The sequence below is a fragment of the Hibiscus syriacus genome, unplaced genomic scaffold, assembly GCF_006381635.1.
Source record: "Hibiscus syriacus cultivar Baekdansim isolate YM2019G1 unplaced genomic scaffold, ASM638163v2 tig00111100_pilon, whole genome shotgun sequence".
Lineage (NCBI taxonomy): Eukaryota > Viridiplantae > Streptophyta > Magnoliopsida > Malvales > Malvaceae > Hibiscus > Hibiscus syriacus.
Window position 1 is genome coordinate 396,766 of NW_024062985.1, and position 27,628 is coordinate 424,393.

Sequence of the window (27,628 nt, forward strand, 5' to 3'; positions counted from 1 at the left end):
ACCACTACCAAGCATCAAGCCATCTATGAACATTCGACTCTCTTCCTGAGCTTCTTTTGTGATTTTAATGGAATATAGTCTTCCATTACAGACAATGGAAACTTTTTCTGGGATATCCGAAGAGTACTGAACTTCCAATAAAATCCTAGCTATATCAAACCTTGAACGATTGCAAGTATCTTCTTCTATCAACAACACTTTACCCCACAAACTTCCTAGCTCCATAAAGAATCTTTCACTCCGCACTAATAATGGAACATCCAACAAAAGAATCCAGGTTTTAACTCTAAGTTTGTTCTCATAACCCTCCAACAATTCTAACTCGTCAAACCAGCGAGAAACCCAATCCTCTCTCTTTAACCAACATACCGGTCGAGCAGATTCATATTTGAACTGTATGACCACCAGTAATTCATGCCAGATACTTACCTTCATGTCGAACCCTTCTGCACTGAGAGCAGTCTGAACAATATCTTCATTATACATATTTTTTATTTTTCCCACCAAACAAGAGTGTCTCCACGAGACCTCCTTCTCTGCAATACGAATAGTCTTATTATCCTCACCGTTTTTTGTAGCTTTCCTCGCAGCTTGATCATCATCAATCATAACATAGATCACAACATAGATCACATTATCCTTACCTGATAATATAGAACACCGTTTCAATTGTGATATTTTATTTGAACTTATAAATATTTTAATAGAAAAAAATAAATTTTAAATAAATATTTGATTAATTAGGTTTTATAAAATATTGATTAAAAGATTTTAACATTTGGTAAAAAAAATTAGATAAAGTTATGGCTATGGAAATGTAGTGCTAGTACTAATAACCAAATCTACAAACTGTAGAGGATTAGATAAAATCATGGCAGGGTTAATCTTTATTCATCACTAACAGTGATTTGTTTAAAATAGAAATATATAAAAATAAAATGTCAAATCAAATAATGACTAAACCTAAGATTACCTTGGAAGCTAAGTTAAACATCTCAGCCGCAGGAACTCAGCCAAACATCAACACAAAAGGTAAAAGACTTATTATAAAAAAGAGTGTCTAAACTATTCTCATTTAGCTCTCTAATTTTTTTTATTAATTTAAGTACATAACATTTCTAATATTATTTTTTAGGTGTATGAACTGTGAAATACGATAAAAAAAATTGTCAACCACTTAGAATACGATAAGTGGTGCCTTTAGAAATTTTTGTAATTTTTATTTAAAAAACTTAAAATTATTATTATTTTTTAAAATACCCCAAAATATTCCTAAAATATCAAAAAAATCTTTAATCTTAAGCTAAACGTTAGGTACGATTTAAAAAAAATAAAATTTATATACCAAAATAAATTAAAAGTAATAACTTAAATATTAAACGTGTAATTTAACCTAATTATTATATTTGGTGAAAGTTATTAATATCATTATCATCCAAGCCAGTTTGGCCCTATTTCAAAGCAAAAGGGATATTTATCCATACCTTATTTATTGAAATCCCAAACTTTGTTGTACCACTCTATATCTCCACCCAACATGCATGTTGGTCCATATCCTATTATATCTGCCCTTCCTGTGATATAAAGCTTTCACAAAAACAGTATTATTTTTCTGAGGTTTCATATAAAATATATTTTAATTTTTATAATTAAAAAATATCAACTTATTCTTATTAAGTTTAAAGAAAATATCATATATACATATATGAATTTATGACGGTGTTTCAGTTAAAAAATTCAAACATTTATATGTAAATGTAATCTATAGGCTAGTAGACATTGTCATTGAATTAAACCTATACATTTAATTTAAAAAATATAATACTAGCTTTGAACCTAGACCTGGGTTGCCTAATGAAAAGGGAATCCGAAGTCCATAAAGAGTTGGAAAAAGATAAGAAAAGATCACCGGATTTAGCTATTGACAAAATTGGTGTTGAACTGATGGACTCAGCACAACACATAGCATCAGCAGCTCGTTCTTCATCCAATGAGTGAAGAAGCATAAACAGCCCCACAGTTTCGAAGTTGTTATTTTCTTTCCCCAGAAGATGGGGGGAAAGGGGAGAGGAGGGAACTTGATGGTGGGGAAAAGAGCAGGGCCCTCTACTCCATCAACTGCTTGGCCACATTTCCACTCGTCTTCTCAAAATCCTACTCATTTGGTTTCTGCCAGAAAACTCTGTGCCCACTTTTGGCGACTTCAACCGCCTCATTACTCGGTTTCCAATATGCCTCCCAAGCTTCGTCTTCAACGTTTTAAAGATAAGGCTTTTGATGCTGATGTTGATCATCCCCTTCATCAGGTTGGGACTCACTTTCTTTCTTCATTGGTAAACACCCAAAAAAACAACACAGTGCTCGTTTTAAAGTTTCAAGTTTTTTTTTAATGAAATTTCAGCTCTGTATATATATTTTGCCTTCTTTGCAGGTGGCACCTTATAAGCCTGCAAGCACACCTTCTAATTCTTTGGGATTTAAAGAAACGCTCGAGGGATCTTCAGGTTATAAGGTTAAGGCATCAATGGAGTTGCTGAAGGTGCTCAAACGAATCTGGGCTCTCGAAGATCAGCACGTATCGAACGTGTCGTCGGTAAAGGCTCTGAAAATGGAACTCGACTTTTCTCTGGCTCGGATCCAAGAGTTGCAGTTCACGAGGCACAAGGAGCAAGGTAGAATCAAAGTTGTCATTCAGTCACTGAGAGACAAGCTAGAAAATGAGGGAAAGTTACGGAAGAACTCCGAGATATCGCGCCGAAAGCTAGCTCGAGAACTCTCCGAGGTGAATTCTTGTTTCGTCGACGCATTGAAAGAACTCGAGAGAGAAAGAAAAGCACGTATTCTACTGGAGAATCTGTGTGATGAATTTGCTAGAGGTGTTCAATGCCTAAAGCACAAGCATGTGGTTGATGATGGGGGAAAACCTGGGCGACTAATTCTCCATATTTCAGAGGCATGGCTCGATGACCGCACGCAAATGAAGCCTGCAGGAATGAATTCGATTGTCGACAAGTTAAGCCTCGACATACATACTCTTCTCGATGCAAAATGTGAAGAAGATTCAAGTGGTGACGAACAACGTGATGAACTTAACGAAACTGTAAAGGCGAGGTCTCAGGGTGATGGCAAGGGAAGTAAAGTGATTCGATCTGTATATCAAGGTCGTGGTAGTTTGGTTCAACGATGGGTATCGAAGTTGAAATCCGGAGATTTCGAAACATCTACTTATTCTCAGAAATTGCGAAAAGAATCCATTCAAGGCAAGATTACCAGAAGCAAGACTAGAAGGCCAACAATAGTTTAATAGACTGTACATTAAAATTTTAGGAGCATCGATAACACCATTCACTGTTTTCTAATATGAACAAATGTTTCTAGAATTGCTACGATTTGATAATATGCCAAAGAAACGAAATGGTTTGCGCTTTTTTTTCTTCTTTTATATATCTAAATTGGTTGTAAATAATCAGAATATTATATGAATTGATAGTGAACCGTTTGTATAATGTTCGTTTATTAAATTAAATGAGTATAAACAAAATTTTTATATTTATTTAATAAACGTAAGAACAAAAATATAGGTGTGTTTGATTAGTTTATGTTCATGAACAAATTTATTTGTTAACTCATTTATTCAATTTTCGTGTCCCTTTTGTTTTTTACATTTTAAATATTGATCAACGTAAAGACTACACTGAATATAAGATGAACTTTGAAGTTCACAATGTGAAGTTTAAGGAACTTAAGAACTAATGGTGTAATTCCACTATTTTTTTTGACTTGCAAATAAAAGGATAAAAATAAAATATTAGTTGTTGAACATTAAGAGAACATTAAATGAACATGTTTGCGAACGTTAAACGAACATATTTAGGACACTAAACGAACGAACACGAACATCTTCAAAAATAAATAAATGAATATGAATATAATACTGAAGATTTAAACGAACACAAATTGTACATGAATACTTTCAAAAAGAAAAATAAACACGATTATATCTTTATCCGTTTAAACTTGATTCATTTCCACTTAGTCCGGCAGACTATTTTATTTCCCTTACCTGGGCCGAGGCTCATTAAATCACTTGTTCAAACACCCTAATAGAACTCAGACCCAAAATATTTAAATTTGAGTCGAAACTCAAAACTAATAACCCGTTCAATCAACTGGGCCTGAGCCATTCATTATTATTTGTCACTAATATATTTTTGTGTTTCATATTTATAAAATGAGTAAACTATGTGATAATCTCTTTTGTTTTCGGTCTGATCGATTTTGGTTATCAATTTAAAAATTAAGGGTTTATGATCCCTAACGTTACCGATCCATTCGATTTTAATCTCTAACGTTACTAATCCGTTTGATTTTAGTCTCTCAATCATTAACTCCCGTTTGATTTTAGACCCTCAACTATATCACATATTCGTTAAGGGTTAACGGCGGAAGGACTTAAACTAGACGGATCGAAAATGTTAGGGACATTACTCTTAATTTTTAAATTAGTGACTAAAGTCGGACATACCCTAAACAAAATGGACTATTCACATAGTTTACCCTTATAAAAGAGAATGCATTTCAAAAAAAAACATTTTTATTAAAAGAATATAATTTTATTTTGCTACGACAATTGAAGAGGCATTGTCCAAAGTAGGTTGAAGATAATTAAAGAGGTACTGTTCAAAATAATAAAATTATGATTTTTTAACTATAAAATGGTTGTCATTTGTTCCCGTATATAATGGGGTAAAAGGATCTTTTTAACTATTCTTATTAAATGAAGAAGTATTATATTCTCAAAATAAATATTAAGGTAAATATCGAAAATAATTATTTTTTAATTATATTGTGATCCGTGCTAATTCTACAACAATTATAATTCTTTTGACTTATTTACTTAAGCAAAAGAATTCCAAACGCAATAATATAGCAGTATATTGGTTAACCTTGTTCGGCAAGCAAATTATTGAATATAATTTAAAAATAATATAGTTGGCAAATTACGTGACTGACTCCTCTATTATAAATACAAACAAATATCGGTATTCTAATTTCTATTCATCGAGAAGCAAGAACAAAAGTAAAACAAATTCTCTTCATATTCAAATTAAAAAAACGGGAGTTAGGGTGTTTTCTCATCACAAGAAGAGAGACCTGCAATCGTTGCGAAGAACCGAAGATGCCGAAGAACAAGGGAAAGGGAGGAAAGAACCGAAAGAAGGGAAAGAACGAGGCCGATGACGAAAAACGCGAGCTTATTTTCAAAGAAGATGGACAAGAATACGCCCAAGTCAGCCGCATGTTGGGAAACGGCCGATGCGAAGCTCTGTGCATCGACGGCACCAAGCGTCTCTGCCATATCCGCGGTAAAATGCACAAGAAGGTCTGGATCGCCGCCGGCGACATCATCCTCGTCGGTCTTAGGGACTACCAGGACGACAAGGCTGACGTCATCTTGAAATACTCAAGGCTTATGGAGAGCTACCGGAGAATACGAGGTTGAATGGAGGGATTGCTGGCGGCATCGATGAGGAAGATGATGGTGCCGGTGATGATTACATCGAGTTCGAGGACGAGGACATTGATAAGATCTAGAGTTCTTTTTATTGTCAATTTTAAATTTATTTTAAGACGCGATGACTGTATTTGGCATATTTTTATGGTTTATTATGCACTATGGATGCTGGATTTGTGTTATAACAAGTGGGTTTACCTTTAAATATGATGTGTTTTAAGATTATGTTGATTTTAATATCACAATTTAGAATATTTTGATTTATGAGGAAAGCATGTCGATGATGAAATCTTCTTTTGGTTAAATGCTTTGATGTTATCTTCTTCTTCTTAGAATTAGTTAAGATTTTGATTATGTGATCTCATGCCATTTTTCCATTAGGCGTTTCAATTTGATTGGAGGGTGGCTATGGTTTCTGAGTTTTGTGGGTCTTGGTGTTGATTCTTTTCAGTTTCAGTGTTCATATGATTCCTTATCACGGTGTTAAATTTTTAGAATAGAGAATCCAGGAAGTCCTGATTTGGATGTTTAGTTTGATGCTCCTGTTTTTAACCTCAATTTCATCATTGTGGTAGATTCTGATTGTTATATGAAGAATATCGGTTTCTGTTGCCATCCTTGATATGACTGCAGAAATGAAGCATTGCTTTTATTGGAAGGCCTTTAATCACCATGGTTCGACTGTAACCAAGATGATGATGACGATTTCATGTGTTAATAATAGTGTATGTTGCCTGGTTTAAGGGGGTCTAATCAAGAAGCTTTTTCAGGCTTGAGATTGTTGCTAGAGGAATTTGTTGGTAAAGGGAATATATTTGGTTCAATGTACATTTTAATGGCATAAATGGGCTACTCTCTCTGTGCATTAAACATGGCATATATAGGGTAGGAAATTATAGGCATACACATAAAATTGACAAACTTTATTCCAGGCCCAGGGCAAATATAATAAGGTTACAAGAATTCATACAAGGAAATTTCACAATTACATGAATACAGTTGTCTCTCTTACAGGGTGCAAAGATGCCAATGGGCATATGCCATTGCCAATCTATTCAGTTCCAGCAATCTTCTTTTTCAGTTCCTCAATATCGGTAGCTAGTTCTTTCCTGCTTGACTGAAGAAATATAAGATTTTAGCAAATAGTTTCACTGTCCACATATATGATCATTCTTATTCTGTATAGTCTGAAAACTGATAAGCTGTTAATTGTAAATTATGCTACTCTTCTAAGTTGAATACCACCTCCAATATAAGCTAAATTTAAGATTTCGAACTGAGAATTTGTAACTCTCAAAGGTTGGTCCAAAACCACCAAGAAAACATCATTATCTCTTCATGCACATGTTAATCTCCATTTAGGGTTTTGTTAGTTCTCTATGTGAAAGCAAATTTAAGACTTTGCGAGTGTTTGCATGACCATGAATGCAGAATGGCCAACACCTTGGATTATCCACAATTAAGATTCATGGGAATACATATGTTTTTTCATATATATAGAATTATTCTTACCTTGAAGAGAATGTATCTATAGACAAACCATCCTGTATATCCTAGTCCAACCAATTCCATTACCTTTGGGAGCTGATAACCAGAGAAACACATAGATTTCAAATTGGATTAGCAGTTTAGTGAAGGGTATGAAACAAGAAAGAGTGTAGCATTAAGACTCAACTTACCAAAGGGACCGAGTTAATTGCACCAACAAGAATCGATGATAGCCAAACAGCAACTATTGCCCCGCCACCATAAATAATAACTGTGGACTTGTTCTCAACTTTATCCCACTGGCAAACCACCAAAAGGAAAAGGCCAAGTCAGTACTAATTTAAGCTTAAGCAGGTTAAAAGAGCAAGAAATTGATTGCTAGGAAAATATAATGACTGGAATTGTTTAATAGTACTACATTCAGGTAAGACCATCTTTTCTCACCTTTTCTTTCAAGTCAGCGAAAAGCTCCCCAGCATCAACAGAGGTCTCCTCCGTGGCTTTTGTCTGGAGCAAAGGAAACCTCCTGGATTCTGTTTTTGAAACAAGAGAGTAAACAAGACTAATAGATGCAAGGGGAAAATACTTGAACTGGCCTCCATCACCAATTATCCTCCACAATTAGCTTCCTACAACAACTCTTTAACACTTGTGATTATCACCAATACAACATTTCTAATCCTACATCGCCTACTACGATTTCGCTTAAATGAGGGGACGGGGTAGTCGGTTCCAAGTATAGTGCTAGGAAGAACATAGTATAAAAGTCAACTCTCAACTTATTTCACATTTAAGCTTTCGTTATCTTTAGATAGAATCAAACAAAAAGGAAGAGCACGCATGCAAGTCTCGCAAGTGGGCGTTGATGTTAACAGAAGTACCTGGAGTCAGCTTAACGGACGAGGAAAAGGGAGCGGCGGAAACGCGAGGAGGGAGGAGCCGCAAGGTAGAACAACGAGTGGTTGTAACGACCGCGGGGGCACGTGGAATCAAAACGGCTGTGGCCGCCATGGAAGATGATGATGCTGCCGCCATTTTTGTCAAAAATAAACTATCGTTGTTTTCAGGTAAGCGGGCGGTTGACCGCTACAAATCCTATCCTTTGCCGCCTTCTTTTTCGGTTTTCCTATTTGCTGCATTTACCTAAAACAAAGCGTTAGTGATGAGTGAGGTGTTGAGTGAAGGACACGTGGATAAATTTATAATTGAGGATTATGATTGGTTGGTTGCCTATCTACCTGAAATCTCTTTTGTATTCGCAAGTCTTGTGTCTATTGCCAAATGGGCTTACTAATAGGCTGCTCGCTCGTATGTTTTGGACCACTGAATCATGACCCATTGGAATGTTCATGTTCAACTTCGGCTTCAGTTGTCTATGAATGTTGCATTTCTAATATTCAAAGGTCCATAATGACACAATCTTTTCCTCTTAGCGCGTGTTTTGATAAGGCTAAATGCTCACAGGGACTTACATTTTTAGGGATTTTTATTTAATTTCCACAAGTTCAATGACTGATTATTTTTGTGCAATTACAAAATTAGCCAACACATTGTTTTCAAATAAATCAATGTTGATTAAATACGGAGATTGCTTTAAAGGTACTTCACGTGTGAACGCGATCGGAATTCACGCCGTTGCTTTCGGGAAAAAAGCGGCGGCCTGGGTTATTTTCGACAATGCCCATTTTTACAAAACAATTTTAATATTTTGCATTACATTGTTGACCAATCTTTATTTTTTTCAAAATAATAGCTTCTGGTACACGTCACCTGGGTCCCAACAACTTTGATGAATAAACCATGTAAATGGACGACACGTCACCTTGTCGGCAACGATGTCCCATTATTCTTTTGTCTGTTAAGAGGTGTTGATAAGCCCACTCCGGAAGAAGGTTCTAAATTTTAAAAATCTTTTTTAAGATTTTCATTACCAAAATATTAACAAGTCAGGTTAAACTAAATGGATTCAAGTTGAGGTTAATCCTTTTATTCTTTACACGTTTAAAATTTAATTCTTTTACTTTTATTACCAATAATTCACCACCTTAACCTATTATTTTAATAATTTAAATCTAGATTATACTATTATAAAAGAATTTTTAATTTCATAGAGTGATATATAATTAATTAGATAAAAATCACTTAACATATAAATACTTATAATATAATATTATTTAAATCAGTGTCACAAATTAATTGAGAAATAATTTAATTGAGCGATTACTATTATATTTTTAAATAATTATTATATTATAATGAAAGTGTTCAAAGGCGAAATCAATTTTTCTTATAGTAGATTGAGATTAAATTACAATTTTGAGGGAAAATCAAATTTATTATTAGGAAAAACACTTTTGTCAAACTAGGGAAAAGATAAATTTTATTGTTATTAATTAAATTCCCTTAACTTTAGGGATTAAATACACAATTTTACCGAACAAGGGGGTCAAGGCCTCATACAGTTCCTGAAGATATTTGTGTACTTTTTATATAATATTTAAATATACTAATTAAAAAATATTATATAAAAATAGAATACAAAAAAATATCAAATTTCCTCCTAATTCAAGGTAATTTTGTTATACGCTAGTTTAATTTAAGGTTGATTTAAGAGAAAAATATTATATTTTTCAACTTAAAAATTTATAAATTTATAACATTTTCAGTTACAATAAAAAATTATGTTGTTGGATTTTATAGCTTACATTAAAAAATGTTATGAAAAATGAAACATTTTTAATTATAACTAAAGTTGTTATTTTATTCAACCTACAAAATTACTATATTAATAATTTATTTAGGTTTAATACAAAAATAAATGTATAAATTTTGCCTCGAAAAATATTTTAGTGCTTAAATAAATTTTCGTTAAAAATAAGTGTTTAATGTTTTTATCGAAGATTTTTAGATACATAGATCGTAACGGTCGTTAAATAACATGTGTCATATTATTTTAATTTTGAGAATTTATTTAAAAATATTTTTATTTAAAAAAAATCTCAGCCTCGCGTCTCCCCCTTCCCCTTCACCTTTCCTTTTCCCTTTTCCCCTTTCCCTTTTCCCTTTTCCCTTTTCGTTTCCCTTACATGGTCATTGGTCGGCCATCCGTGACCGTCACCGCCACCTTCATCGACTCGGGCGTTGACTCCCAAACGAATCCCCTTTTGTCTTTCGTCTTAAAGTGTCACAATTTGTCGTAGAGAAGTGTTCAAAGGTTCATCGGACTTAAGCTACTGTCACTATTTTTTGTCGATTCCGGTCGATTCCGACATCCATAAGCCACACCACCACTACCCTTCGAACCACTATGCAATTCTGATAAAAACTCAAGTGTTCCATGAGATATTTGAGTTTTTTAGAGTTTTTTTTTTATAATTTCATTAAAAGTTTGAGTTTTTATAAATAAATTAACTTTTTAATAATATTTTTATTACTAAAAATTATAACGATAGACACCTAAAATATAATCGATAAAAAATTAAGCACCTATTTTTAGAAAAAAACTCTTTAGGTATCAAAACGTTTTTCGAGTCATTGTTTAGTCACTTATTTTTGTATTAAGTCATTTTTTTATTATAATTGATTTCTAGTGCTATTTTTTAATCTTATATAAATAAGTTACTCCATGCGTATCATAATTTGTGTATTATATTGAATATGCATGTAGTTTTAAGAAATATATTTGATATGTAATAATAAAATTATTTTTAAAAAGTGATTGATTTATTTAATATATTATTTTGAAATGTATAAAAGAATGATACATTAAAAATAAAAAATAAAATTTTATTTGTTGATTTTTTAATATAATATTTTGAATAAGATTATTTTAAAAATTAAAATATACATACTTAATGGGCAAAACTTTCGAGATAATGTTCTGAAATAAATTAATTCACGAGCTAATGCATTCCCAAGATTAATTGCTCAAATAGGGTAAAATTCACAGTGTTGGCTGTAGGTCATCATGCACTCCGAGCGACCTACCCTTGCTCAAACAGAGAGAATGAACGTGTTGCATGGCACATGCACGTCCCAACACATAGGTTGCCATGCCTTCTGGGCGACCTTGTAGGTCGCCATGCACTCCGGGCGACCTACCCTCGCTCGGCTTCCCTCGCATAGCTCGCTCGGTTGCCCTCGGATGCCCTCGCATAGCTCGTTCGAATGACCTCGATCGGATGGCCTCGGATGCCCAACGTGTTGGGACGTACATGGCACATGCAATCTCTTGTAGCTCGCCGGGAAGACATGGCGACCTAGTAGGTCGCCCGAAATGCATGGCGACCTACGGCCAATACTGTGGATTTCACCTTATTTAAATAATTAATCATGAGAGTGTTTTATCTCGTGAATTAATTTTTTCCAGAATATTATCTCGAAAGTTTTATCTACTTAATGAGACACATACATATATTTTAGAATCTTGCTAAATTAGAAAGAAAAAGAGAGATCTCGGCCAAAACCGAGTCAGATCGATCGAATCACATGTCTCTTTCTGAGCTAGACCGTGAAATACGCATCATCGTTGATATAGCCAACTACTCAACATCCCATGTTTATCTCTTACGTGGCTTTTCTGACGCTTCCATCACACCCCACTAATCCCAGTCACATGCGCCTTTCTTATAATACAAATATAATATATAACATTATCACACACAAAAATCTTTAAATTAATAATAATTTTATTAAAGATATTAATAAAATATTTTAATTAGGTCAGATCTAGACCGAAAATTTTAAAAAACCGGGTATCCAACCCTACTCAATTAGATAATCTACTTTTAATTATATCGATCAAATAAGCAAAAATCAGTTTGAAAACCGTTAATACGATAGCGGAACTCCAAGATATATACTTTAATTAGCAGCCTCCACAAGCCATTAGCAAAATTATATGATAAGATTTATTTTATAAATTAGCGGTTAGTATTTTCTATGCAGCTAGTTTAAACCATCGCACGTGTTTAAATTAATTAATAAAATATTTTATCACATTAACATTATGCATGAGAAAAATATTTCGTTAAAAATATCATTTTAAAAATTAAAGTAATAATTATTATTAATTGAGTGGTAAATTTATATATTAAACTTTAATTATATCATTTTAAAAATGTATAAAAATATCTAAAGGTATAGTGTATAGAGAGTGTATCAAACAAGAATGCTTAAATTACTAATTTATTGTTTCAAATTTTTTAATGGTTCTAATTGATGAAGGCGGGTTTAAGAGGGAGAGTAATTAGAGGAGAGGGGGAAGCGATCCTCCCACGTGGAGATATGGCAATGACACGAATCGAATAAAATAGTTCGGTTCGGTTTGGCTTTAAACGGTTTGATTTTCGGTTCGGTTTAAAGGTTTTATTTTTTTTATTCGGTTCGGTTCGGGTTTTTCATATTGAACCCATTTGTTTCATATTGAACCGAATAGGCAATTTTTGTAAAAAAAAAATTATAGTTTCAAGTGATTTTTTTATTGAAAAACCGATAAACCGAACCGAACCGAACCGAAAAACCCAAACCGTTAAAAAACCGAACCGAACCGAAAAAATCAATTTCGATTTTTTCGATTTTTTAACTATTCGGTCTCGGTTTCGATTTAAATATTGAAAACCCATTTATTCCGATTCGATTTAATTTTTGATAAAAAATCGAACTAAACCGAACATAATACACCCCTACTGACAGGCCTTGTTGGCATTGCGATATTTTATCTCTTCCTCGCAACGTGGATTACTTTTATCCCTCCGATTCACAAAATTCGACTGTCGATTCCCTTTACGTCGGAGATAGGGCCGATGGTTGAAAAATAAGGGAAAACTATTTTATTTAGTCAACCACCTATTACTTATTTTATGTTTTGATCATCTGTTATTATTTAAAAAAATTATAATTAATAATTCATTTTAATTCTATTATGGTATTTTATTTATACGGTTAAAAAATTAACAATGATATTGATATAATATTTTTTTTAATATTTTTTAATATTAATATGATATTATCACATGATCATACGTCAATATCATCGTTAAAATTTTAACGATAGACGAAAAATAAAATAAAAATGTAATATTAGTATGATTTTAAAAAAAATATTTAGAAGGACGAAATAAAAACTAAGTAATAGATGGGTGATCAAATAATTAATTTACCTATATATAAACACTAAAGTCTATATTTTTTAGGCTTAATATAAAAATAAGTGCCCAAACTATATCATTTTTCCCAAAGTGTTGTCTAAACTTTTTTTTTATCAATCTAAGTGCCTAATGTAACAACGTTACCACTTTAAGTGCATCAGTTATAACAACCGTTAAAAATCTCTGTTAATTAAAACATGTCACATTCAGATAATTTTTATTTTTATTTTTAAAAAAATTAAAAATATTATAAATTAAAAAAACTTTTTTGAAATTACAAAAAGAACCTTGAAACTCTACCATCCTTTATTCCAACCTGATACCAACGTCGTCAGCCATCACAGGCCACCTTTGCCGTCGTCGAGCGTCCATCCATTAATCGCCGGTCTTTCATTGCCGACCATCCCTCTTGTCGTTGTCCTTATTCTCCTAAATCTCTAAATCCTTGAGCATAAATCTCTAACCTTAATATCAAATCTCTTACCCTAATCTCAAATTTATTATAATATTTAGTTAGTTTTTAGAGGATAAACAACAAAGAGGGGTTGTCGAACGACAACGAAGAGGGATTTGGGTGTACAAATGATACAATATTTGGGAAGCGACGATAATTTGTTATCAAACGACGAGAAGATTAATGATGCTCGACGATGGTGGCGTGGTTCAATGATGGTGGCAACAACAATGACATTTTGTGATGGTTGTTGATGAGATTGGAATAATCTATTTTAGAAGTGTAGGTTTTTTTTATAATTTTTTAAAAAGTTGAGGGTTTTTAAAACACTTTTAAATATAATTTTTTATTTTTATTCTAATTAAAACTTTTAAAATTATGTAAGTATGACATGTGTTGCTTAATTAGTTTTTAACGGTTGTTATAATCGAATCACCTAAAGTGATAACATTATAATGTTAGGTATGTAGATTGATAAAAAAAATTATGCACCATTTGTGAAAAACAATTTTTTTTTTAGTTTAAAATTTGATTGTCGGATTGGAAAACTCCGTGAGTAAACGTGACGCCACTTTGGTTGAGAAGACTTGACAAAGTATATTTTGATTCAGCGCAAAGATGGACGGTGGAGATTTAAGATTAGAGTGATATTCGAGTCAAAACAATGTGCGTCATAATAGTGCACTCCGCGTCAGAAAGTGAGAGGTACCCCACCACGCCACACCACACCACATTGATTTACCTATTTTACCCCTATCTTCTTTTTTACGCCCACATAAATCTTAGTACTGTTCATTTTTTGCCCTTTCATTGGCCAACAATTTTTCTCACAATTGACCATGGGATTTTGATCATATTCTAAAACATAAAATTATTTTTAAAATATAATACTATTTGACATATTTTTTTAAATATTATATTATTTTTAATTTATTTAATAAAAATATAAGATTATAATATTTGTTTGAGAAAATAAAATATTATTTGAAAATAAATTTTGTGAAATTATCATTGTGATATATTTTTTAGCAAGTTAAACGGTTAGTATTTAAATAAAAATGTATATAAATTTTGTATACTATTTAAATTTTATAAAAAAATATATTAAATTTATTATTTATATAATTAATATTTTAAAAAATTTAAAGATAAATTATATATTTTTAAATGAAAAGAATTACAAAATATTTTTAAATGAAAAATAAATATTAACCTAATAAGAGCAGATGTACTAACCCCTAGAAAACAAGTGCATCATTATTATCTAAAAAAAACTTGAAAGGTGGTAGATAAAGATGATCGAGAAGAGGTGTGAGGCTAATAAAGAGCTGATGGAGTCAATATTGCCATTTTATTTTCCTAATTTGATTTTTACATAGTTCGAGTTCGTATCTCGAAGTGCCAAGTGGCTCAAAGAGGTTGAGCATGCTAACTTGTTAAGATAAGTAAGATGATAGAGTTTATCTAACTAGTTCCACCATTGGATTGTAAAACTACTCTATCGAAGCCAGAGGTGTTCAAACGATCCGGCTACCGAATCAAAGTGGCTGTGCTCGGTTAGGATTTGGAGATCTGGTTGAAACAAAGAGAGCTGAATGATCGAGAGGCAGAGAAGCTTTGAGTTTTTTTATTAAACCATTTTTAAACAAAACGCCACTAAAATACTAAATTATTGCGGTGTTTTAAAAAAAACGTCACTATAGTACTATTTTTACCGGTATTTCTCCAATAATACCACCTTTTAGCAGTCTATCGCGACATTTATACAAAAAATGCTACGAAAGTACCAAATTATTACAACAACAACAACAACAAAACCCTATTCCCATATACAATGGGGTAAGGGGGAGGTGGGGTAGTAGGCTGCTCCCAACGCCAGGTTGAGAGCAGCTTCCGTGGAAGACCTCCGGCAGTAAGAAAATTAAAAATAAAGATAAACTACAATGCATAGATAAATAAGTCAATAAAGACATAGTTGAAATAGTTGAACAATTTTCATACGCTGTCTTCATATGCGCGTCTGTAATTTGAAGTAATCACTGCAAATAAATCCCTGCGTGAAAATCTCTGCTTATAGACAGAAACGTAAGCCCTGGCTAAATTTAAAAGAGAAAACATGAAGAGAAGGATAAACAGAAGTCAGTGATAACAACCTGCGATAAGGAATAAAGTTAAAATGGTTAAAACCTAAACTAAGGTAACACTACTCCGCCACCCTAATTCTAAGCCTACATAAATTCCAATGACAGAAACATATAAAAAGTAGAATTCATGGAAATTACTACAAAGGCATTAAAAAAAATACTGAGATGCCCACACTACTCAGCTACCCTGTCTTAAGTCTCCATACTTTCCTATCGGAGGTCATGTCCTCGGTAAGGGCTAAATCCTTCAAATCAGATCTCAAGCAGTCTACCCACTTCCTCCTTGGTCGTCCACTCCTTCTGGCACTGTCGACTGTTATCGACTCTACCCTCCTGACCGCATCCGACGATTGTCGCCTAAGAACATGCCCAAACCACCGTAGTCTTCCCTCCCTCAATTTTTCGGATACAGTCACCACCCCCAAAGACATCCTAATTGCAGAGTTTGGTGTCATGTCCCACAGAGTCCTACCACATGCCCATCGAAGCATTCTCATTTCTGCTGTCTCCATCCTCCTTAAGTGATCCTTCTTGATTGCCCAACATTCTGATCCATACAGCAGCGTTGGTCTTATTGCCATTCTATAAAATTTTCCCTTAAGTTTTAGAGGCATCTTATTGTCACACAAAACTCCAGTTGCAGCCTTCCACTTTAGTTATCCCGCCTTTATACGGTGTGTAACGTCATCATCTACACCCCCATCTTTATGTATCATAGACCCTAGATACTTGAAACAATACTTTAAGGGGAGAACGTGTCCTTCGATGCATACTTCTACATCTTCATCGTTTTGGTTCCCACTGAAGTTTGAACATAAAGTTACAATATCAATGATGTTAACACCGCTAAAACTGCTACTATACCAAACTTGGTGTAGTGTAATCATCATGAAAAATAGCATTAATGCACAAATCACAACCATGGTAAACATTATCCAGCATCAAAATTATTTTAAAATCTTACACTTGATTCAAGTTTATTTTAACATATAGTATATTATGATCAAGAGAAATTTAATTATTTACAGTCTTATGGGCCCTTTTAAGTCTTATGCAGTGATCGCAAATTATTTGAGTACGTTGTAAAGCATTTTTAAACTTTAATAGCCTAGGGTATTAGTGCCATATTGGGGGAGGGTTATCGATACTCTCCTCAGGATAGTGAGTAGAACTATTGGTATCAAATCAACATTCTGAAATTTAATAAAAAACCATAATATTAATATTAACACGTAAGTCTCGATACTAGATGAACAATATAGATGTCAAGAATGAGTATTATTTTTCTTCGTAGAGAACGTATGAATTTTAGAGGATGTTCTTATTATAATAATATTGTATGAACTATATTAGTATAAAAACCTATAAAATACTATTTTAGTATAAAGAAACCGCCGAAATTAACTCTAACCATCTAGTTTGGTGCCTTAACTGATTTTTAAAGCATGTGGTATTAATAACACATCGATTAGAATTATGTTTACAACATTTCTTTGTCCTATCTTCTCGACATATATATAAGAGGAAATAATTAGGATTTATTCATAATATTTAGCAAGCAAATCTTACTTGTAGTCCTTTTTCATTCTTCCTAAATGTAGAGGTTATCTTTTATATTCAATTTATCATAATTCTTATTCGATTAAGCTCAAATAATTTTTAAATCTAATCATATTTATTAATTCATGGACACGTCGAACCGATATTTATATATTGACTTGATGATTTAGATCGTTGTTTTCATTTAGATCTCTTAAAATATGTGCGCGTTTAGTCTATTGACCAAGTTTGCACACTAGTGTCTACGAGGTTCAAGATCTATTGGGTAGATGTAGGGTTCACAAATAGATCTAATTCTTCGATCTGTGTGTCAAAATGTTAATACTGCGCGCTAAAGATTATACGTACTTGAGATATTTGGTAGGCTAACGAAATCGAGAAAATAAAAAATTCGATATGAATCTAGTAAAGTAGTTCGGTTTGGTATTATACGGTTTGATTTTTGTTCGGTTTAAAGTCTTCATTCTTTTGATTCGGTTCGGTTGAGTTTTTCATATGGAACCTATTTGTTCTATATTGAATCAAATACGGAATTTTTTTTAAAAAAATTATAGTTTCAAGTGATTTTTTCATTGAAAAATCGATAAACCGAAAAACCAGAACCGTTAAAAAAATCGAATCGAACCAAAAAAACCAATTTTTGATTTTTTCGATTTTTTAACCATTCGATTTCGATTTTGATTTAAATTTTAAAAAATCGTTTATTTCGTTTGGTTCAATTTTTGGTAAAAATTCGAACCGAACCGAATACACCCTTAATATTTGGCCTTAATAAAAGGTGTTATAATGGTTTTTTTTATAATTAAATAAATTGTGAGTATATATTATTTTATATTGTTTTAAAAAATTCATACATATGAATAATTTTTTATAAAGAAAATAAAGTCGATGCAATAAGATATAATTTTTTTAAATTCACAAATAATTCATTAAATATATAATTATGGCATTGATAAAATATTAATTGTAAAATAATTCATCAATAAATAATGCTTGTGAAGAAAAGTATATTTTAAAGGCATATTTCTTTATTTTCAAATAAAAAATACTCTAATTTATTTATTAAGTACGAATAAAAAAAAATTAATAATAAACGAATATTATTGTTTATTGAGATTTTAAGTTTAGACCCTTAAAAAGATAAATTTTGGTGGTTGAAAAAAAGCGGAATTAAAATATGAGAAGAAAATTAAAAATAATGCTTACGTGACAAAAGCGTGGGATACGGCACCAATTAGAATTAGGTCATCAACAAGTGGCTATTGGTGGATTCCAAAAGATTTGTTAATTCTACTTAAATCACGAAACATTACCACGTAAGCCCACATGACGGGTGGAATAGGTTGGACCCCCCCTTTACCCGATGTGCGTAGATCGACTAAATAACTAACACGTGTACGGTGCATCTGACGTTTGAATAAATAAAATTGGCCAGCGCGAATATCGATGGGCCAACTCAACCAACTTACTTTGCCCCCTCCGTATATACGCTGTATTTATACGCATGCTTTTCTACGACACGTTTTCGGTGATGTGGCTGTTGCCTTGGCGCTCTCCCTCTTCTTCTTCTTCTCCTTAAACCTCTCTCTCTCTCTCTCTCTCTGCGGATTTGAAAAAGAAGAGAAAAAATATCCAAACTTGTATCTCTTTGTTTCTGAGTGAACATAAATATAATGCAGTCTTTTTGAACTGTTTTGTTTTGTAATTTTTCTTTTTTCCTGTTTCGCAATTGAGCGTTGTCCAATTTCGCTGCTGATAAGAGGATTTCTGGATTCGGATTTTCAAGGTATGTTGAAGTTAAAGTTCTGGTATTTGTTTTTTATTTGGGTTTTCCCAAAATTATTGGTAAGTGGATTGGTGTTTTTTTGGTTTTGTTTGGTTGTTTGGAAGGCTGATGAACGTGCGGCAAATTTTTTCTTTTGGGAATTAAATCTAGTTCTGGAGTTTTACTTTTAAAAGATTGGTGAGGTAATGTAGGGCAGTGGATTCAATTCAAGTTTTTAATTGTTCTGGAAAACAAAATGTCTCTAGCTCCTTACTGAACTAAACCTTTTCAATACATATAACGGAAAATTTGTTGGATTTATTGAAGTAGTCATATACGTCCTTCATCTTCGGTCCTTTTAGTGAATTTTAGCGTCTACTTTTTCATTGATCTGTGTGAGTTCGTCGTAATTTATGATATGAAACTTCGAACTGCATGACTATTTTGGCCGAAAGATTTAGAATAATTTTCAAGGAAAAATTAACGAAGCAATGAAATTGAGATGAGGAAATTAGACGTTGAAATCCGAAACAGAACTTAACTAAAAAATGATTTTCTCTAGACTTGTCTAATACGAAAACTAATAGCTCAAAACTTCAAATCTTATTGCTTAGAGAAAAGCTTGCAGGATAATTGCAGAAATCTTCGACCTCGGTCTTAAGGGTATATTCGTCGTTTAGTTGACAGATCAATCCGGTGGATTATGTTTTCAAAATTTGTTATTGCTCTTTACTTTTAGGTCTGGGTACTTGAAAGACGGTTATATCCCCATATTTCCATATGTTTTTTACGGGTTGAGTACCATTCTCCTATCTCTTCATTTAAATGATTATTTTTTAATTTTTTTTTGGTAAACATAAAATTCAAAGATTTTCTCCTTTCTTCTCAGGGATTATTTTGTTGATGAAAATTATATGTTTTGAAACTGAATGAAAACCCTTTGTTGGCGATAATCCTAGTGTTTGGTTACGGTAACTTTTCAAAAGTAGCCTATTTGTGTTTATACTTTTATGTCAACTTATATTACCAAAGTTAAGCCTTAAGATGAGTCAAGTTTCCGTATTGGTTTATATGTACGTAGAAGACTGGATTTTGTGGTATTTTTTGCACTTAAAATCAATATTTAAAGAGCCCGTCAAGACTTTGGTGAAATTTGACAAGATACTATGAAATAAAACACTAAATATTAAATCATACTGTACTTGCTTTAATTTATGTCGAATTGTATATGATAAGCCGGTTGGATTAACCCGAAGATGAAATTAGATATCCGGAAATCATGTTTTTTGCTGTAGGTAGCTATTGACATGCATCAAGCCAGTTCAAGGATTACAAGTTTAGATTTGGTTATTTTGATGGTGTGTTTTTTAAACATTGAATAACATCTTGTTCATTGGGTCTGCACTCCAACTCGGGGGATATTGGCCTTCTCAATGTCAAAAACCATCGGCTTACATTTTGCATAAAGAGTAATAGAGAAAATTTACTTTCTGAACCAGTTAACCCCATTTTGTTTGTTAATCCTTTTTCTGAACCCTTCCTATTGCTCTTGAGAAAGTTTACTGTGATGCGCAACTTCATGTTTCTCTCCTTGATTGCAGTTGACAGAGAGGGTTGAACAAATTTCTAGAAAATAGGTTTTCAACTTTGGTGCCTGACAATGGGAAACAATGATGAGGGAAAGTCTAAGTCCGAAAAATCTTCACTGGTGCCAACTGTAAGCTAAGAGATTATATATGTTTAATTGAATTAAGATGGATCTCTAAAGTAGTAGTTGCAAAATTTGATTGTATTTAATCTATTAATATTTTATGCTCATATCATAGTATTGGTCAATACTGTGGCCTCTGGCCATGCTCCTCCCCCTTATATGTGGGGTCCTCCACAGGTATTGCCCACAGCTCCAAGGCATTTATCTTTATTTAAGTTCATCATTGTATAACTCTGTACATAATTATTGAAAATACTAATTTGTTTTCTCTTTTAGCCTATGATGCCACCTTATGGTGCTCCATATGCAACAATCTACCCGCATGCGGGAGTTTATGCCCGTCCTGCTGTTCCCTTAGTAAGTTTACTTTGTCACTATCTTTTTAAGTACAGTATTAATTTTATACCAAATTATCTAGGAGCTTAGGTTTTCAGAGGTTTGAATTTGGATAGTACATGTACTATCGCATAATTCTCTTTTTCTTCCTCCGTATATCTAGACAGCAATCTATTTTATACTACTACCAACTTGGTAATACTCATCACATTCCTTATGGTACAGCTAGTAACACGATAAAGAAAATTTGCATTTTTTTTGCCCTTAAGATATGATTTGTGTGCTAAATAAGGATAACATGGTCATGATATTCCATCATCTCCTGAAATGCATTTTTATCTGTTTGCTCTTTGAAATGTTATCCTTTTATTGTACCATATTATACCTTAATGCATTTTTATCTGTTTGCTCTTGAAATCCAAGGATAACATGGTCATGATATTCCATCATCTCCTGCAGGAACTCTTGTCTGTTGAATGATTCATCTCAAACTGTTGCTATTTTGTTTCTATTCATTTCTATTTTTGATGCACATGCACATACACTGCTTTATGGGAAGTTGCTACTTTTTGCTTATTGTGTTTAGCATATGCTGAATATAACCGGAGCATTGTCCTGCAGACTTCCACCGCTGTGGAAACTCCTACAAAATCATCAGGAAATACGGAATGGGGTTTAACGAAGAAGATGAAAGGATTTGATGGCCTTGCTATGTCCATAGGCAATGGTACTGCAGAGAACGATGAGGGTGCAGCTGAGCCTAGAATGTCTCAGAGGTTTGTTAATATTTTCAAGGCCAAATAGTAATTTATTAAGAAGATTAAAGAGCTTTTCCATAGCAACTCGTTTGTTAGAGATTTCACAGCCAAGTGCTTTTTCCTCTTATTTTGACTTTTTTTAATAATGTGGACAGTGCGGAGACCGAAGGTTCTACTGATGGTAGTGACGGGAATACGACTGGGGTGAGATCTCCCTCCCATCTGGTTAACCTGTTTTCCAACATTTTTTTGTTTTAGTTTTATTTGACTGGTATATTAGAAAATGATTTAAGGATGAAGTGCTAAAGCTTATTTTTATCACTGTGCCTCTTTGGTCAGACGGATCAAAGTAGACGGAAAAGAAGCAGGGAGGGAACACCAACCGTTGGTATGACTCCATTCTTCACCAAGTATATTCTTGATGAATAATAGAGTTGACCTGAAGTTTTAGTCAGACTTCTGTATAGTAGTGGATAGTTGTCAAATCTAAGGCATCTTGCAATTGCATGGTTCCTTTAATTTGCATTACCTTGGCTTGGTTCATGTCCTTGATAAGCAGAAGGTTTTTGTGATTCCCAAAAGTAACTTGTCTTAGAAAATGAAAAGAACTTGAAAAAAAAATCCATCTTGGAAACATTTGGTCCACCTCCATGTCTGGAGGTATAGTTTTTTGATGTATTGTCTCTGTTGTATCAGGTGGAGATGGGAAAAATGAGGCAAAGGCTGCGGTGGAGGTAACTACAACTATTTCTCCTGGCATGAGCACAGCATTGGAGCTTAGAAACCCTCCCTCTATGATTGCTAAGTCCAGTCCAACGAACGTACCTTGTGGAGTAATGCCTCCTGGAGTCTGGATGCAGGTATTTGTGGTTGCAATTCTTGTATTTCTACTACATTGTTCAGCTTATCCATGATATGCTTTTTAGCTTGTGTATAATTTGAATCCATTTTGTTGATTTCTATAGTAGTTATTGCTTTTGATTGTGGATAGCTAATGCACATTTCAGTGTTTTGTACATTGAGTCAATGGGTTGGGTTGTGCTATCTTAAGCTGTCGCTAACGTAAATGATTTTTAAATAGAATGAACGGGAGCTGAAACGGGAGAGGAGGAAACAATCGAATAGAGAATCTGCTAGGAGGTCAAGGTTGAGGAAGCAGGTATTCACATTGCTTTCTTTAAGCCTTTTTTACCAGATTTGAAGTATAACAATGAATAACGTGAAGCTAATGCCATAGTTATCGTTTTGTAGGCTGAGACGGAAGAGCTTGCCCGAAAAGTCGAGTCCTTGAGTGCAGAGAATGCAACACTCAGATCTGAAATAAATCAGCTAACTGAAAAATCAGAGAAAACTAAGGGTAGAAAATGCTACATTAGTGGTAGGCATCCTCAGCTTTTTCAGTTATTTTAATTTACCACATGCCTGATTTATGCCTTGAACTCCAAGCTATAATGCCTCTTGTAACATGCAGGAGGGACTGAAAGCTGCTCAATTGGGACAGGTACAGGAAATCCCTACGAACAACAACGATGACAAAGAAGGTGAAATGTATGAGAAAAAGTCAGGTGCCAAGCTGCATCAACTCTTGGATGCGAGTCCAAGAACCGACGCAGTTGCGGCCAGCTGAGGAAGTCAAAACAATTTACAGCGGAGTTAGTTTTGACATTTTACGTCGGACAAAAGCGTGTAGCTTTGGCATAATTACAAGCCCAAAACTACTGCTAACAGTTAGCAGAGGGATGAAATAGTAGTAGAAATAGTTGTTTTATTAGGGATTGAAACTATGTTTGGGAAGTTAGTTGTCATAGCAGAACTGATGTAGTATTTGAAAATCAGAGTGCAGAGAAAGCCCTGAAAAAGAAGGTTAGTGTACATTAAGGAGAAATTAGATACTGTGTTTAGGGAAAAGGGTACTGAAAGAAACCTTTTATAATAATCGTGCAGTTTTTAAATGCCTGAGAGGTTTGGACTGTGGCATGTGATGTGTGAAATGACAGTAAAATTTCATTCCTCTTTACTGTTTTAGTTATGATTAGAGCTTATAATTTGAGTTGAATTAAAAAAAGTTGAGGTTGTGGATTTAACAAGTTATTTTATAATTTAAATTTTATTTAAAATTTTTATAGTTAAATTTATGAAAGTTAAGTCGAATTATTTAAATTTTTTATTTAAATTTAATCGAAAATGTTATAGTATTATTTGATTTAGTTTAAACGATTTTTTATTACCTCATACGACATATATATATTTCATTATATGTGGCATATATATTATGCGTAGTCGACAAAATCAATTTTTTAAATCAAATTTAATTTTCCTCAATACTATCTACAACCCCTCCTTTAGACTTCTTGACAAAATCGCAAACCCAGGAACCCAAGCTTTTAGGACATTTGACAATTTACAAAAGGTTTATTCATTTAACTATTTGTATTGATTAATAAATTAGATATAAGCAATTAATTAAAAAATCAAATATTCGATCAGTTGAACCTTTAATCTGATTTTTATATGTAATTTAAATAAATAATTAGAATATTTATTTAAAAAACTTAAAATGGTGAAAGAAAGAAAGCGCGTAATGGTTTTTTTTGTTTTAATTCAATTTATTAAGCTAAAAACTGAATAGATAAAAGGAAGTAATTGATCTAACAACAACGTTGAATCCAGAATATAATGAACTAAAACCAATAATAAAATACATTTATTGCAATTCATAAAATAAAAATAAAAACAAGGTTCAATCCTAAGCAGAAATTACTCGCTCACTTCAAACTTTCATGCACTTCAACTGCGAATATCGATCCTGCACCCAAAGTAAACATGTCCCTCAATACATAAAATAATTACATATATTAATTAATACTCCATTAAACATTAAATATAAAAGTTCTAATTAAATTAGTCTCACAAATTAATTATATATCAATTACTTTGAAAATTATATTTTTAGTATTTTAATTTGATAATATTTTTTTAAACAGATAGGAACGCCGGTTTTTATTAAAAATTCGTAAAAGTTTTAAAGTTGTATTTACTATTTACCATCTTAAGGTGTGGGTGACGCAGTTAGGCGTATCACCGCCGGCAAGCTGTTTCATGGTGATTCCCTTGCAATTAACGGTAACCCCCAACATGCCGATCTTCAACCCCCCGACACCCACTCCGACTTTCGTCTTAGCCGCCACGTTCACCGCCAAGCTCTTGGCTTTGTACCCAGCCAGAAGCCTATCAGCCACCGCATCATCCGCTTGCTTGTTGCTCGCCTTCGTCTCCACTTTCAAACTCGTCGTGCTTTGTTTCTTCGAAGTGAACTTGGGCACCTTCATCGTTCCCAACTCAGTCTCGTCCCCACCTTTTCCGACGCTGGCGTCGACCACCGTGTCGCCGAAATAATACGTCATCTTCCTGTTGGGGTTCTTCACTTCAATTGCCATCGTTGCCGCGGCGTCGAGGTGGGTTCCATGGGGTTTTCGGGTGACGTTGAAGCGGGAGATTTGGAATGATTTGACGTGGAAGACTGGCAGTTTAGGGTTGAACCAAAAGTAGAAAACGGCAGCGAAGATGAGGAGGAGGGCGATAAGGATGGAGAAGAATATGCAGAAAAAGCAACAACAAACATGACAACAACTGCTCCTTTTCTTCTTGGGTCCGAATGAAGGCGGCAGAATCGGCTTTCGCGGCGGCGGTCTGAACCCAAGATTTATGGGCGGAGAGTTTGGATCTTGGTATCCCGGTGGCTTATTGAGAACCGATGGAAATGCATTTTGGGACATTGCTTGTGTACAGAATTATGCTATCCTAAAAAAACAGAGCAAGCAATAAGAAAGATAGGGTTCCAAATTCCAATATCGAATCAAGCCAATGATACAGAGATGGATAAGGTTTGTGCTGGGATGAGAAAGACAGAAGAGAAAAAAGAATTTAAGGAAAGCGCAGAGAATGGGATGAGGAAGACAAGAAAACTGACAGGACCCGAGGAGAGATGGATCTAAAATTGCGAGAAAAGTGAGTAAAGTAACTATAAAAACCAAAATGGAAAGATTGTCCCGCCTGGATTTAGCAGCCGAGATTCAAGCGCAGCGTCTTACTTTGTTCTACTTTCCTCCTTGTTTTTGTTTCAGTTACCAAGTCGCTGGGGTTTGTTCTTCAAATACGTACGCTGCATGAAAACAGATACTTTGAGCTCTTTTATAAGGCAATCACTGTGAATTCCATACAGTTTGGTTAAAATAATTTCTTTGGTTTAATGAATTACACCTAACTTACCATATATATAAAGACGGAAGCATAGTTTTATATTACGAAGAATAGATTTATAAAAGTTTAAAAATTACAAAAATAGATTATAAAATAAAAAACTTTATGGACTGCTTCATCTCTCAACCTGAATGTATGTTCTCTTATATAGTTGATTGGATTTCAGAGAGATTATAAAATAGAGATGACTGCGGCGGCGGCGAAATCCTAACACTTCTAAATGACTACTAGCGCCGCCGTTTCATCCATGATGTTATTCATGTCAATTTCCTTTTATATTAAGATGGCTTATTGGGTAAATTCTCAACTAAACACTTGTTCCCTCCGCTTCTCGTTAATTTTGTTTTATATAGACTAAACATACAATTTTAAAAAGATAAATAGAATTGCAAATTAATTCATTAAGAAATACAAGAAGACCAAATAGGCAAATTATAGCTCAACATTTTCTGAGTTTGGCGTTGAATACTAATCTAAAATAAAAATCACGTCTTAATTAATTTAGACATTGTTGTATCTAAAATGAACAAAGATAGTAGTGGTACAATCCTCTCTAGTTATAGGTGAAGTCATAAAACAAGATGGGATGCAATGTATTCCATATGGGAGCATTAGACTTACCTTTTCTTCCTACTTTATTTCACAAATTTGTTGGCTGAAATAACAAGTAAACCAAATGCATTTAAACCAACACCTAGTGCTACGTTACATAGATAAATCAGTGACGAATTTAAAATTTTAAAAATAAAGTTTAAATTTGAGTATTTTTAAAGAATAACTACATTCTTCTTCTCATTTTCCCTTTCTCTTTGACACATTAAATTAAATGTAATATTCCCCCCCTAAAATAACGAGTATGCATTTACGCTCCAAAATAGAAAAAAAAATCAATACTTTTAAGTAAAACAATGTACATGGAATCGATGTTTATTCTTACATAGGCGAATTGTGAATTGAAAACTTTTATTTTTCAATAATTGCTATTGATTTATTAATCGATTATTTTGGATGAAATTTTATACTTGATTTTTAATCTAATTTATTTCATTCGTAAATATCACGTATCAAATTCTGACCTGTTTAATAAATCTAGTGTTTATTCTCACTAAACCAATTGATTATTGGTTACGAGATAAAAACTTTAAAATACTATAACTTATGTTAGAGCGTTCTGTTCATTATCAATGACCGAGACGTTTTATAATTATTTTCATCTAATTTTTTTGGTATTTAGGAATACTTTAAAATCTTGGACTTGATTTTTTAACCGTAGAGCTTAAAAATTTATTTTTTTATAAAAATATATTATTTTATACGAATTTGATATGTGAACATAAAAGACTTGATAATTTATTAAATTGTTTGACCTTAGTCTTTAGTTCAAATTTTATAACATTTTTTTATGATTGTGAATAAGGTTTAAAATATATTTTCAAGATTCAAGTCAATATTATAACACCCTAATTTAATTAGGCCCAAATTTAGAAA

At 33.1% G+C, this 27,628-nt stretch overlaps 4 protein-coding genes, 1 long non-coding RNA gene and 2 pseudogenes across 5 annotated transcripts in view; 4 read left to right on the forward strand and 3 right to left on the reverse strand.

Moving 5' to 3' along the window:
* Nucleotides 1–3,884, reverse strand: part of LOC120153418 (UDP-D-xylose:L-fucose alpha-1,3-D-xylosyltransferase MGP4-like) — a 35,846-nt gene extending 31,962 nt beyond the window's left edge. Inside the window, exon 1 of the mRNA XM_039165370.1 lies at nucleotides 3,878–3,884. The gene's annotated coding sequence lies outside the window, so the exon portion shown is untranslated. The remainder of the gene's footprint in view (nucleotides 1–3,877) is intronic.
* Nucleotides 1,930–3,427, forward strand: LOC120153417 (uncharacterized protein At5g41620-like). Its single transcript, XM_039165366.1, has 2 exons — nucleotides 1,930–2,306; nucleotides 2,432–3,427. The coding sequence occupies exons 1-2, from the start codon at nucleotides 2,052–2,054 to the stop codon at nucleotides 3,302–3,304; spliced, it is 1,128 nt and encodes a 375-aa protein (XP_039021297.1). The 5' UTR covers nucleotides 1,930–2,051; the 3' UTR covers nucleotides 3,305–3,427.
* A 1,184-nt stretch (nucleotides 3,885–5,068) lies between the features above and the next one.
* Nucleotides 5,069–5,722, forward strand: LOC120153388 (annotated as a pseudogene).
* A 545-nt stretch (nucleotides 5,723–6,267) lies between these two features.
* LOC120153381 (protein CURVATURE THYLAKOID 1A, chloroplastic-like) lies at nucleotides 6,268–8,140 on the reverse strand. Its single transcript, XM_039165339.1, has 5 exons — nucleotides 7,885–8,140; nucleotides 7,448–7,536; nucleotides 7,195–7,302; nucleotides 7,028–7,099; nucleotides 6,268–6,632 (listed from the first exon to the last, which is right to left on the reverse strand). Exons 1-5 carry the CDS (start codon nucleotides 8,036–8,038, stop codon nucleotides 6,567–6,569), a joined length of 489 nt encoding a protein of 162 aa, XP_039021270.1. The 5' UTR covers nucleotides 8,039–8,140; the 3' UTR covers nucleotides 6,268–6,566.
* A 10,778-nt stretch (nucleotides 8,141–18,918) lies between these two features.
* Nucleotides 18,919–20,767, forward strand: LOC120153498. The gene is made up of 2 exons (XR_005518800.1): nucleotides 18,919–19,096; nucleotides 20,677–20,767. It is a non-coding gene; the product is annotated as an uncharacterized LOC120153498 (long non-coding RNA).
* Nucleotides 20,768–20,900: 133 nt separating this feature from the next.
* LOC120153531 lies at nucleotides 20,901–23,897 on the forward strand (annotated as a pseudogene).
* Nucleotides 23,898–24,921: 1,024 nt separating this feature from the next.
* On the reverse strand, nucleotides 24,922–25,822 carry LOC120153496 (NDR1/HIN1-like protein 6). Its single transcript, XM_039165438.1, has one exon. The coding sequence runs from the start codon at nucleotides 25,654–25,656 to the stop codon at nucleotides 24,922–24,924; it is 735 nt and encodes a 244-aa protein (XP_039021369.1). The 5' UTR covers nucleotides 25,657–25,822.
* Nucleotides 25,823–27,628: the final 1,806 nt, after the last annotated feature.

Coding starts and splice junctions, on each gene's coding strand:
- LOC120153417 (XM_039165366.1), top strand. CDS start 2,052: ATGGGGGGAAAGGGGAGAGGAGGGAACTTGATGGTGGGGAAAAGAGCA. Junction 2,307..2,431: donor TTGATCATCCCCTTCATCAG/GTTGGGACTCAC, acceptor CCTTCTTTGCAG/GTGGCACCTTATAAGCCTGC.
- LOC120153496 (XM_039165438.1), bottom strand. CDS start 25,656: ATGTCCCAAAATGCATTTCCATCGGTTCTCAATAAGCCACCGGGATAC.
- LOC120153381 (XM_039165339.1), bottom strand. CDS start 8,038: ATGGCGGCAGCATCATCATCTTCCATGGCGGCCACAGCCGTTTTGATT. Junction 7,537..7,884: donor GTCCGTTAAGCTGACTCCAG/GTACTTCTGTTA, acceptor TTTCAAAAACAG/AATCCAGGAGGTTTCCTTTG. Junction 6,633..7,027: donor ATAGATACATTCTCTTCAAG/GTAAGAATAATT, acceptor ATATTTCTTCAG/TCAAGCAGGAAAGAACTAGC.